The 12,337-nt window shown below is 33.2% G+C and overlaps 1 protein-coding gene across 1 annotated transcript in view; it reads right to left on the bottom strand.

Annotated features, from left to right (window-relative positions):
• The window catches only part of Abce1 (ATP binding cassette subfamily E member 1), a 28,377-nt gene that overhangs the window by 2,350 nt on the left and 13,690 nt on the right, over positions 1–12,337 (bottom strand). Inside the window, exons 10-17 of the mRNA XM_010610945.3 lie at positions 10,201–10,322; positions 6,095–6,316; positions 5,039–5,098; positions 4,883–4,941; positions 2,991–3,101; positions 2,761–2,903; positions 2,515–2,637; positions 439–550 (exon numbers count right to left, since the gene is read on the bottom strand). Coding sequence (XP_010609247.1) covers positions 439–550; positions 2,515–2,637; positions 2,761–2,903; positions 2,991–3,101; positions 4,883–4,941; positions 5,039–5,098; positions 6,095–6,316; positions 10,201–10,322 — 952 coding nt within the window. The remainder of the gene's footprint in view (positions 1–438; positions 551–2,514; positions 2,638–2,760; positions 2,904–2,990; positions 3,102–4,882; positions 4,942–5,038; positions 5,099–6,094; positions 6,317–10,200; positions 10,323–12,337) is intronic.

The raw sequence follows: 12,337 nt of genomic DNA, 5'->3' as shown, positions 1-12,337 counted from the left end.
AAAAAAAAAAAAAAAAAAAAAGATTTAAAAATATGCATTTTAATCATATATTTAGTATGTACGTGTAACCGCTCCCTAAGATGGTTGCAAACTGCATGAAATGCAAACATGTACTAATAAAGCAAAATTTAAAAAAAAAAGAGAACATAGTTAAAATATTCTTAAACACTGCATTTCAATGGTACACCAGTGTAATCCTTTTCAGGACATTTCAAAGGGCAACTGATTTAGAGCGTGAGAAAATAGCTCTGCCTGTGTCCAGACAGCGACGGCAGGTGCGTCACAACTGCCCTCTAAGACTAAATTATGCCATTAGGTAATAAATGTAAATAATACACGTGGCTTAGAATCAATGAAATGTGCTACTGATTTTTTAAAAAAAACCTTTCATCTGTTTGTATCAGTAGAAGTTATCCTTAAGATTATTTTTCCACATACCTTAATAGAATTTAGTTTATTTATTCGTGGTCTATAGTTGTTTGGATCTCTTCTGAATGTAATTTCCAGCTGAGACAAAAATTTGTTCATGCCAGCCAAAAGGGTCTGAGGACTAGGATGAGAAAAAAATATTAAGTTGATTAAAAAAATTTTTTTGGAGATAGATTCTCAGTATATAGTTCTGGCTAGCCTCAAACTTACTATGTTGTGCAGGCTGACCTGAAACTTATGGTGATCCTCCTGCCTCAGCTTCCCAAGTGCTGGGATTATCTGGTAATTTGATTAAATTTTATCCCCTAAATGTAGTAACTTTTTGGGATGAAAAATTAAGACTTACTTCTAATTCTCCAATCATACGTCATCTGGATAATGTTATTATCACCACATACTATAAATTTCATGTTTCAAAATGGATTTGCTTAGGCAATAGTTGGCTATAATATTTTTGAGCAAAATTAGCATAGTTAAACCTGAATTTCTGATGTGTAAAACTAAACATTTAAGACAGAAGTATTTATTTACTGCAGTATTGGGACTCAAACTCAGGATGTTGAACATGCTAGGCAAGGGATCTAGCATTGAGCTAACCCCGGAAGAATTACTTCAGAAAAACTAAAGACCACCAATAAGATTTACAGAATCTCAGCATTTTTAGGCAGAGAAAATTTAACAAAAAATTTGTATTTATACAAGCGGAAAAAAATGAGAACCAAGACCTGTCAGGTGAAGGTACAGGATCCAAGTAATGAAAGTAACTGTATTGTAGACCTAGATTGTACCAATAAACTCAATTTAAAAAAAAAAATTGTATTTATGCTAGAAATTTGGTATTGGGAGGGGATATGAACTTCACAGTGGTTTTTAGTAGTAACTCCTTTTATTCTTTGTTCATCCTTTTCACTCAAACTAGTTCCTAAATTAGCTAGATAAGAACATAGAGATGAATTATTTGAAGCATTTTATAAATACAAAGAGATAATTACAAATAAATTTTATGTTCTAAGAAAATTCTCTAACTCTTCAAGAAAGATAAAATTCTCAACAACTGATATAAAAATTTAAAATGAAAACAGGAATTCTGCACAGCATCATTCAGGCAGCAATCTCATTCCTCCATCAATAATAACAGAAAATACTATGTTAGAATCACAGGTAACTGCTATACATGGGTCAAAATTGTTTGAATATTGGTAATTTCTTATGGTTAATAATTTTTTGATAAACAGATATGCAAGTGAAACTTCTCTGTATCCCAATCAAGCCAGTCAGCAAAAATGAGAGAAGAAAGAGTAAACTGATTCACTTTAACACTGCTGAATATCAGTACCTATCTATATCAGGTAGTTGGGATTTACTGCTAGGTTAACCACTGTTAATTTAAGTTGGGGCAAATCATACAAGTTCTTTGGATCTTCTTTTTCTATCATAGAAATAAATCAATAGTTTCCATAGATTTATTTTTTTAAAAAATTTGTTTGGAAATCTAAATACTGGAGGAAACAAAAGTTAAGCTGAAAGAAAGGTGAGGGGGATTCACAGGTCTTTATGCTTATGCCCTTGAATCAGGATATCATCTACACCCTAAAACTATTCTACATGGTTCTATCTAGTATTCAAGAATCTTTTAAGTCACAGAATAAGGTACAGAATTCCACTTAAAAAAAGAAAAATGGTATGCCTTTATAGTTTATAAACTTACTGGGAATTAACAATAACGTTAGCCAAACTCATGGCTAACAATAAAGTTAACTCATGGCTAACAATAAAGTTAGCCAAACTCATGGCTAACTTTTGAACATTTAAAAAAAGTAATTTAATGGGCATGGTGGCACATAATTATACATAATCCCAGTACTCTGGGAGATTTGAGGCAGGAGGATTTCAAATTTGAGCTCAGCTTGGGCAACTCAGACTCTTTCTAAACAAAACAAAACAAAAAAAACCCAGAGATGTAGTTTGGTGGGAGGGCCCTGGTACGTTCAACCTCTGGAACCAAGTAAATTAATACATACATACATCATATATGTGTGTGAGTGTGTGTGTATAACATACATACATATTACATATTACTTTTACCTGTTTGCAACTGTGTTCTTAGACGGAACACCATCAAAAACGATGACCCGATCTGCCAGATAGGTGGCCATGATGAAGTCATGTTCCACAACAAAGGCTGTCTTCTTTGCATGGAGTATGAAACTAAAACAGGATTTGGAAATCTTTTATAGCTTTCTATAACCAAACATTCAAATATCATGTTAAGCACAGTAGCATGCCAGTACACACAATCAAAAGTAACAAGCTTAGGGGCAGGACTTTTACCGTTTGACAACCCGAGCTGCCATCAATCTTTGCTCAGAGTCCAAATATGCAGATGGTTCATCAATTAAATAGACATCAGCAGGTTTGCCCAAACAAAGAGCTAAAGCTACTCGCTGAAGTTCACCACCGGATAATGTCTGTACCTAATGGAAGAAGTTTAGCAAACTGAACATATCCAAAATCTAAAATAATAAGTTGAAAAATAATGAAAATAATTATGCTAAGAGTACCTCTTGATCAATGATGTTTTCAATTTGCAAAGGCTTCATTACATCAGTGACAAATTGTGGATGAGTGTAAGCATCTCGTATCTTTTCATGTAGTAACTGGCGAACACTTCCCTGGTTTCAGTGGAAAAAAGACAAATGACAAAATGTTAGCACAGCACTTTCACTTAACGAAGCAAAACTACAGAAAAAAGCTTTTATCAATCTGTCACCAACACATACCTAACTGTATTTTTAATGTCTGTCTATTCATCATCTGTGGCATTTTTGAGATTTTAAAAATTTAATTACTATCTTGCCCAATAAGTAAAAAGGCAATAATCCTAAAAAAAAAAAAAAAAAAAAAAAAAATTGGGGGGCGGGTACCGGGTATCCAACTTGGGTCCTTGTACTTGTGAGGCAGGCACTGGAACCACTGAGCTAAATCCCTGGCCCAATAATCCTAAAATTTAAAATTAGCAAATGATGAATGTTTTAGGAAAGAAATCTGTGAATAGAAATGATTTTGAAGGTCAAAATAGGTAGGAGTAACCTTAGAAAATCAGTAGGAGATGATAACGCAAAAGAAACCATGCTGCTCTATGGTTGAATCCCAGGATGCCTTTTGCTTGTTACTTCAGGATGGGGATGGGGTTGAGAACTTAAAAGATAAGATTATAAGTTAAGCAATTTGAAATAATCGTAACATTACAGGTGCTGAAATGCAGAAACAATAATTAAGTTCACTGCCACACGAGTAGAAGTAAAAAGTTAACTTTAATAAACATTTTCAACAGATGAGAGACATTTTGGGTATTCCCATTTTTTGGTCACTATAAAATTTGCTGTAAATATTTGTCGCCAGGTTTTAGGTATCAAGATATGTGGAAACAATGCTACTCTCACCCCACATTAGGGACTGAACCCAGAGCCTTGGCACTGAACTATATCCTCACCCTTTAAAAATTTTTATTTTGAGACAGGTTCTTGCTAAGGTTCCAACCTGTGATCTTCCTGCCTCAGCCTCCCAGAGTGCTGGGATTGGAAGCATGTGGCATCATGCCTGGCTTAATCTGTGGGATTTTTTTTTGGGGGGTACTGGGGATTGAACTCAAGACTCTGCACTTGTAAGGTAGATGCGGCACCACTGAGCTAAATTCCCGGCTTAAACTGCTGGTTTTTATAACTTTGTACGGAGGATCTGTCAGACTGTTCTTCAAACTGGCTCATTTTATATTCCCACTAGTAATGTATGAGGTTCTAATTTCTTTGTATTATAAGCAATGCCTTTTGCCATCTGTTGGATTTTAGTCATCCTAGTGAACAGGAAATGGTTTTGATTTATATTTCCCTAGTGACTAGTGATGGTGAGCATCTTTACATGTGTTTATTTGCTTCTTTGGAAAAATGTTCCCGTGGGGAGATAATAGTTCATTTTAAAATTAAGTTTTGAGTTCTTTCTATACGTTTTGACACAGATCACTCATTAGATACATGATGTCCAAATGTTTTCTTCCATCTTGTGGGTGGCCTTTTCCCTTTCTTGACTGTATCATTTGAAGCACAAAATATATTAGGTTTATTTTGGAAAAATGCAACAAATTATAAAACTACTTCCCTAGTAGTGGAAATGAATGCCCAAGGCATGCTAAGCACATGTTACTACTGAGCTGAAGCAAGATGGCATGGTGCATGCCTGTTATAATCAAGTCACTCAGGACGCTAAAGCAAGATCACACCAAGTTTGAAGCCAGTCTGGGCAATTTAGTAAGACCTGGTGTTAAAAGGAAAAATAAAAAGGGTTGGGGGCATAGTTCAGTTGTAGTGCACCCTAGATCTTAGGCCTCAACACTATAAAACAAACAAAAAGCTATGGGCATATATAATTTTAAAAACCAAATGAAAGAATAACTCACGGTTGATTTGGGACTGATTTTCTGTGGTTTATAACTGACATTTAGAACTGGCACTTCTCCTGCAAAATAATACAAGTATGTAAGGTACAAAAAAACTGCCCAGATCTTTAAAGTTTATTATAGTGAACAGAAAAAGATTGACACTTAGAGCCATACCTCCTTCATCAGGTTTAAGTCTCCCAGCAAGCATTCTGATAAATGTAGTTTTACCTGTACCTAGCAAAAGAATATAAAACACACTAAATTGAATGTGCTTCATATTTCAAGTAAAGCATAATGTCATGTTTTAAAGACAGAACTTTGTTTTTAAGTATATACATTTACACTGCAGAAGTCCGAAGGTTAAATAGAAAACTTCAATAATTCATGGGTTACCTCTCTAGTATCAATCTAAGCTTATTAGGAGAAATAAAGGCCAGCCCAACTTTATAATTACCATTTTAATGAATGGTTAAGTCTATAAAGCTTAAATCTTGGTATAGTATTAAAAAAACTTAGTTAAATGTGTAAGGCACATAGTTATGCTAAAGTAATGTAGGGTCTTATGATACCTAACTATTATTTAAAGTTCATTCACTGAACAGCTAACTTTGGAATCCACTTGAAAATTTCTGCTGACCAGAGTGGTACAATGCAACAATACTCACATGAAAAATTTCTTCTGTTTTGTTAAGCCGTAAAATTACAATTAAAATTGTTTACTTTTAAGTCATAAAAGGAACACCAAATATTTAGTAGTCAAATTCATCTTACAGGTGTATTTATGATGACAAATCAGCATTAAAAGTGTTGGTGATACAACTATTTAGAAAGGTAGACAAGAGTACACTGAATTTAAAATAAGTTCTAAATAGCAGTATGTAAGGAAAAAAACCTTGATACTAGATTGTTTTCAAATAATCAATTTGGAATCTCATTTCTAGTCATTTTGCAAGATTAATAACTGACTTACTGAATTATACCTAACCCCACTGAATTAAAACAGCTTATTTTCAGTGGAAATTATAAAGAAAAAAAATATTACTTTGACTGACAATATGATTATATGTGAAATATAATATAGTATATAATACTATGAACCATCAAATTCATGGACTTAAAATTCAGCTTTAAAACCTATAACAGGGTCAAAATTCTGAATGGAAAAAGTAAAACTAATTTAATGGAAAACAGATTTGACTCCTGCATTGTTAAAAAATAAGAAAAACTTACCATTTTCCCCCAGCATTACCATGATTTCAGAATCAGTAAACTCTCCAGCTACAATGGCTAGCTCAAACTCTCCCATTTTTTTCTTCATTCCTGGATATTTATACATACACATCTTTTTAACCTCTTCTTCATTTGCTGTTTCAGCCACTTTAAAGACAAGTGATGCATCTCGGAATCTCAAGTTTTCTGTTGGAACATAGCCATCCAAAAAAATGTTTATGCCTGTTGGAAAGAAAATGTCCACAGATTAGTACAGATTAAATAAAAAGACCAAATTTGGGCCGGGGATTTAGCTCAGTGGTTCCACTGCCTGCCTCCCTAGAGTTCAATCCCCAGTACCAAAAAACAAACATAAAAACCAAAACCAAACCAAAACAAAAAAATTCCAAACTTTCTCCAAACCCTAGGATTCTTGGAAGGAATCAATCTGTCTGTCTATCTTTACTGACTTATTTTAAATTTGTGTGGATTTTGATATATGCAAGCCTGCATATAATGAAGTGACAAGTTTTTTTTTGTGTGTGTTTATTATTATTATTTTTTCAGTGCTGTGTATTGACCACAAGGCTTTTTGTGCATGCTAGGCAACCACTGTACCACTAAGCTACATCCTCAAAATGATTTTTTTTGGTGTAAGTTTAAACATTTTATGCATATATATGTATTTGCCCACACATATATCCATATACATAAATGAAACACATCATTTAATTATGATTTAAGATTATTCAGGGCTTTTTTCCATCAGGTTTTATGTAAAACATGTCATTTTTGCTGTATCTTTAAATCAAAATTACAACTTTTTTCTAAAAATGATAACTAATAATGGAGTGTTTTCAGAGATTGAGATTTAACTAATATGAAATAGTTTGGGGAATAATTTTTTAAAATAACCTAAGTTACAAGTATTCAGTTTCACGTGAGATAAAACATATCCCTTTTTTTTGGACTAAATTACTTTCCCTTGAAGCAATGAACTTTTTAGTTTTAGACATGACTGATAAATTCAAAAGTCTCATGGGCAATAGCCTTATACTTTGGGGTTATTACATTTTATTTTATTTTTTTAAAGGTAGTTGAAATGCAGTTTTCTAAGAAACTGAGTAATGAGCTAACTTCATTTAATATTTTTATGGCTTCACTATATAAAGATAACCATCATTATCTAGGCAGACTTTAATAAATCCAAGTAAACTAACACTGCACATGAAAATTACTCCCTACTATAAATGTAAGATCGACGTGGGGGGAAAAAGTGGACTACTTGGGAAAGAATGAAAGGTCTCCAGCACTTCCTGTGCATACAAGTGAAACAAGGGAAAGAGTACAGTAGCTGAAGTTTTAGAATGTCTGGCTTTCATCTGGAATTGAGCCACATCAGGGGGCATGTATCCTCAGTCTAGAACATAGGCTTATGCTAAAACTGCTGAGAGAACATACGAACACTTGCTCTGCCAAAATCAGCAGGCTTTGTAACAATCTAGTTAAGTCTTAAGTGTAAAAAATTAAAACCAAACACTATATAAAAATGAAGGAACTTCTGTATCCCACAGGCCCAATGAATGTGTCAGTTTAGGAAATGAAGTAAATGCTTTGTTCAAAAACACAAAAACTCAAGTCTTTACATTTCTATTGCATTGTTTATCTTGCTGATCTAAAAGTGAGGTCAAACTATAATCACTTTTACAGTTCAGGGAGCTTTTCACATACTCTATTAATTTTCCTTTCAATTTGAAAGGAAAGCACAAAGAGTAAGAAGAGCAGTTTCTTTGTTTTAACAGATGATGCATATCTATACTGTATGTGTGAGGTAAGGTACTCAATAAATATTTTGTTAAATGCAGAAGATAAATAGGACATTAAGGGTTCAGACCACATCCCTTAAGAACACTGGCAAGAAGCTGGGAGTGGTGAAGATAGCTGTAACCCCAGCATTTGTGAGGCTGAAGTAAGAGGATCACTGTGAGGCCAGCCTGGGCTATTGAATTCAAGGCCAGCCTGAAACTATGTAGTGAGACCCTGTCTCAAGACAAAACAACTGGTAAAGAAAATTGGGCAACCTTACAAATATTTCTTTAAAATATACATCCATTTATTTTCAATGTACAGTTAAGTTATAAAAACTTTGTCTTAAAATATTAAGGTATTTTTATAAAAATTATAAAACTTATCACCATCTATGAAAAGGATATGATGCAATATAAAATTTAGTTTTCCAGAGGACTTTTTTAGATATCTCAATCTCTTTGAAGAAGAGACAGACAGGAGACAAAAACAACCAATCAAATAAATTATCACCACTTGGGAAACTACTAAGACTATACGAATTCTTCTAGAATATATTTTTTTCAACACATAGACTAAAAAAGTCTTTTTAGTTTTTAGTGTTCTACACTGTCAGTTAAGACATAGCTGGCTGGTGAAGCTATTCAGATAAAGGACTATTACCTAGAAAAGAGAAAGAAGTAAAAAAAAAACAAAACAAAAAAATCAGACCCCCACCTCCAATTTAAAGATCCAATGCAAAAACGGGCACCTGAAATAAAAAGACACTTCTCAGATGAAGAATTAGAAATGGCAAATAAATATATGAAAAATATTCAACATCACTGGTCATTTGTGAAATGCAAATTAAACCAACGTTGAGACTCTACCTCATTCCTGAAAGAATGGTTGCTACCAAGAAATCAACCAATATACTGGTGGGCCTCTAGGGAAAAAGGAACCCCTTTCCCTTGTTGGTGGGAGCGCAGACTGGTGCATACATTGTGGAGATTTCTCAAAACACTAAAACTAGAGGTTTCATTTTACCCAGCTATACCACTTCTTGGAATCTTCCTGAAAGACTTAAAAGCATCATACCACAGTGATATATGCACACTCATATTTATAGCAGCAGTTTATAATAGCTAAATCTTGGAAACAGCCCAAATGCCTACTAACTGATGAGTGGATAAAGATGTGGCTTTTTTATACAATGGACTACTACTCAGCCATAAAGGATGAGCTTAAGACATTTATCACTAAATGGATGGAGCTCAAGACCATAAACAAGAGTGAAATAAATCAGGCACACATGTTTAAATACTGCAATGTTTCTCTGGTGTGAGAAACCAAAGTGGAAATAAGGACTCAAATGCATAATGGATGTTGGGAAATGGGAAGAAAGTGCTCAACTGGGAAGGGGAACAAAGGAGGGAGGGAGAGAGGAACGGACAAGAAAAAAAGTGAAAATAGGAAAAAATGGAAACCAACTTTATAAACAGGGAAGGGAAGGAGCTTTTGGGGAAAGGAATGGGATAAAATAAAATTTATTTTTAAAAATGACATAGCTTGTGAGAAGAAATATAAAGTAAAAGAAATGGAAAAAAGCAGTGGAAGAAGACAGATTAAAAAAGCCAGGCAAGGCAGGGAACACATCGCTACTTGTTTCAGGAACCATTTAGCGATTAGGAGTTTCTACTTTTGTTTAACTTGTACTGGCAAGGAAGAAACATGGATGAAAGGAGCCAGAGAGACCCTCTTTCCTGAAGGTAGAGGAAATGAGTGAAAGTTTTAATATAATTGTTTTTAGTATATGTGCTGCCATGGCGAGCACTTAATTTTTAGATAGCTTTAGTTCCATTATTTCGAATATAGAGCCCAGACAAATTTGAAATAAGAAAATAAGTTGAGCACTGAATGAAGTTTAAGAGTTTCATTACTAGTACTGGCTTGTCAAAGATAACTGCTGTACACACAGAAACATCAAAGACTTTTTTTTTGTGGTGCTGAGAACTGAACATGCCAAGGGCTCAAACATGGTAGGAAAGTGGTGGAAGACTTTAAAAGTAACAAAAATAGTGACACTGCATTTTTATCCATTCCCAACAGAAAATTCTTCAAAAAATGGGATCTTTTTTGGTAACAACTGATATATATTAAAACCAAAAAAAAAAAACAAAACTTCTTATATATATATACATTCTCCTCAATGATTAACTTCCAAGAACTCAATTTTGCATAATTAGGACAATATAAAACTACTTCGTATCAATAAGAATACATTTCCTAAGCATTAGAGTGGAAAGGAATACAGCTTATGTGAAAACAGTTTTTCAAGTTACCTTCTCTTACACTAAAAGGCATAGTGACAACACCATAAGCACTCGGTACACCGTATAGACAGCAGATGAAGTCAGAGAGATAGTCTAATACACTTAGATCATGCTCCACCACAATGATATATCTGAAAATCAAAATAAACTTTTATTTTAAAATTTAACATAACATATATAACTAAAGCTCTTTATATAACTAAAGTATTTCTTTCTACTAGTTGTAAATTTTAGGTAAGTATATGTATTTTTAAACAACTTAAGTGTAAAGAATATGTTAAGCAAAACTCTAAAATATTTTGTTATCTATGCCTATTATTTAATTTTACCTAAACTAAAAGAACACCAGCTAACGTGAAAGTTTATGAACACACAGAACGTTTTGCTAAGAAACATTTAAAAATAAACTTTACAAAGTAAATATTTGTAGTAGACTTAAACAGTACATCTAATATAGCAGCCTAAATTGTTTAAATAATGCCTGCAGACACCTACAAAAATTTTTCTCCATACTTGCATTAGTGGTAAAAACTTTTCCAAATAGTGCATCATTCTCAAAAAGACCCACTGCATTTTCACTGATACATTCTTTAAATTGACAAGTCTGAATTTGTTCCCAACATCTGGTGTATCAATTTCATTCTTTTCCTTCTCTCGCCTAAGTTCTAATTAAAGCTATTTTCTAAAATATTGCAGTAGAATTTGGACAAATCTCACTAAATGAGTAATATCTTTAGATTCCTTTAAGACCTTCCAAAACTTATCCTTTGCACTTTATTTATAGGAAAAGTGGAAAACTGATTTTTTTCTTGAATAATTTTCTCTATTTTGTATGTTTAAAGGGTTATTTTCTTCCTAGTCTTCTAAACTTTACCTGTTAAAATCCTATTTAACTCTTATGTAAGGTCCATTTCAAATCCTATCAACTCTAGGAGTATCTTTCCTAATATGCAAATGCATTTTCCCCTACTCTTAAAACTCTCATTATATGTATCTGAACTGGTATTTGTCAAACCTCCTGCCTCTTTCCTTTCAGAGCTTGCAGACAGAAATAAAAAATATGATTTTGGTAGGCCACTGTGTTTTTCAAGGGTTTTGGAAGGAAAAAAAAAAAACACAAACAAACTTACAGCATAGTAAGTAAATCAGTTCTGGTAACATTTATATTCTGTAATTAATTTTTTTCTTTTGATATTGGGGAATGAACTCGGGACTTTGTGCTTGAGTCAGGCAGCAAAACCACTGAGGTAAATCCCTGGCATGTAATTAATTTTAGGTTACCTGTTAAATCTTTAACTTTAACTCTATAAAACCCCTTCTATCACTGCCTCTTTTTCTTGTCTTTTCTGTGTTACTTCCTATTTCTACAAAGCTATGATATCCAAAATCTTACAGCATTAAAGACTGAATGTATTCTTTTGACACAGAATTTCAGAATGGATATACATATACTTCTCTTTATCAGATACTGATTATTTTAACTTTAAATGCATAAAAAAAGACTAGCACATCTGTGAAAATGTCTTAATCATTTTTTTTTTACTTATTTGTCTGAACATGTTATAACTCTTACAATTAAGGTTAGTGCCCTTTCTCCCAAGAAAGTCTTGTATAGTATTACTTCTCACTGTTTTTTTCCTGAGGTCCATCTACACTTGCAGTTTATTTCTTCTGGTCTTATACAGAAAAGAGCTTCTGATCTTTTAATATTAAATTTATTCATCACAAATGAATGTAAGCACCTGTTGTCTTGTTTGCCTGAAATTTTCATATTAAAATATGTATCAGCTGGTTGTGAATTACTTTCCCTGTAGTGCTCCTTTTTAGTATGGTTAGGATATTATTTAATATTTTAAGTCACTTATGAAGGTAGAGAATATTATTTATGACTTTTTTTTCTTGGTACCGCAGATCAAACTCAGGACTCTGTTTGCAAGGCAGGTGCAGTGCCACAGAGCTAAATCCCCAGCCCTCTGACTTTCATTTTAATAAAATAAAAGGTTATAAAAACTGGTTTGGGCTGAGAAATACCAAGTTGACTGTTTGCATATTCTTTCCATTACACTGGAGTATGTGTGTATTCCCGTCCTTAGCACAATGCAGTTCTGTTTTTTGTTTTGTCTTTTTTTTTTTTTTTTTTTTTTCC

The sequence above is a fragment of the Fukomys damarensis genome, unplaced genomic scaffold (assembly GCF_012274545.1).
Source record: "Fukomys damarensis isolate Sample0158 unplaced genomic scaffold, DMR_v1.0_HiC HiC_scaffold_38, whole genome shotgun sequence".
In the NCBI taxonomy this organism is placed as follows: Eukaryota; Metazoa; Chordata; class Mammalia; order Rodentia; family Bathyergidae; genus Fukomys; species Fukomys damarensis.
Note: the sequence above shows the minus strand (reverse complement) of the source record. Positions and strands in the feature narration are given on the sequence as shown.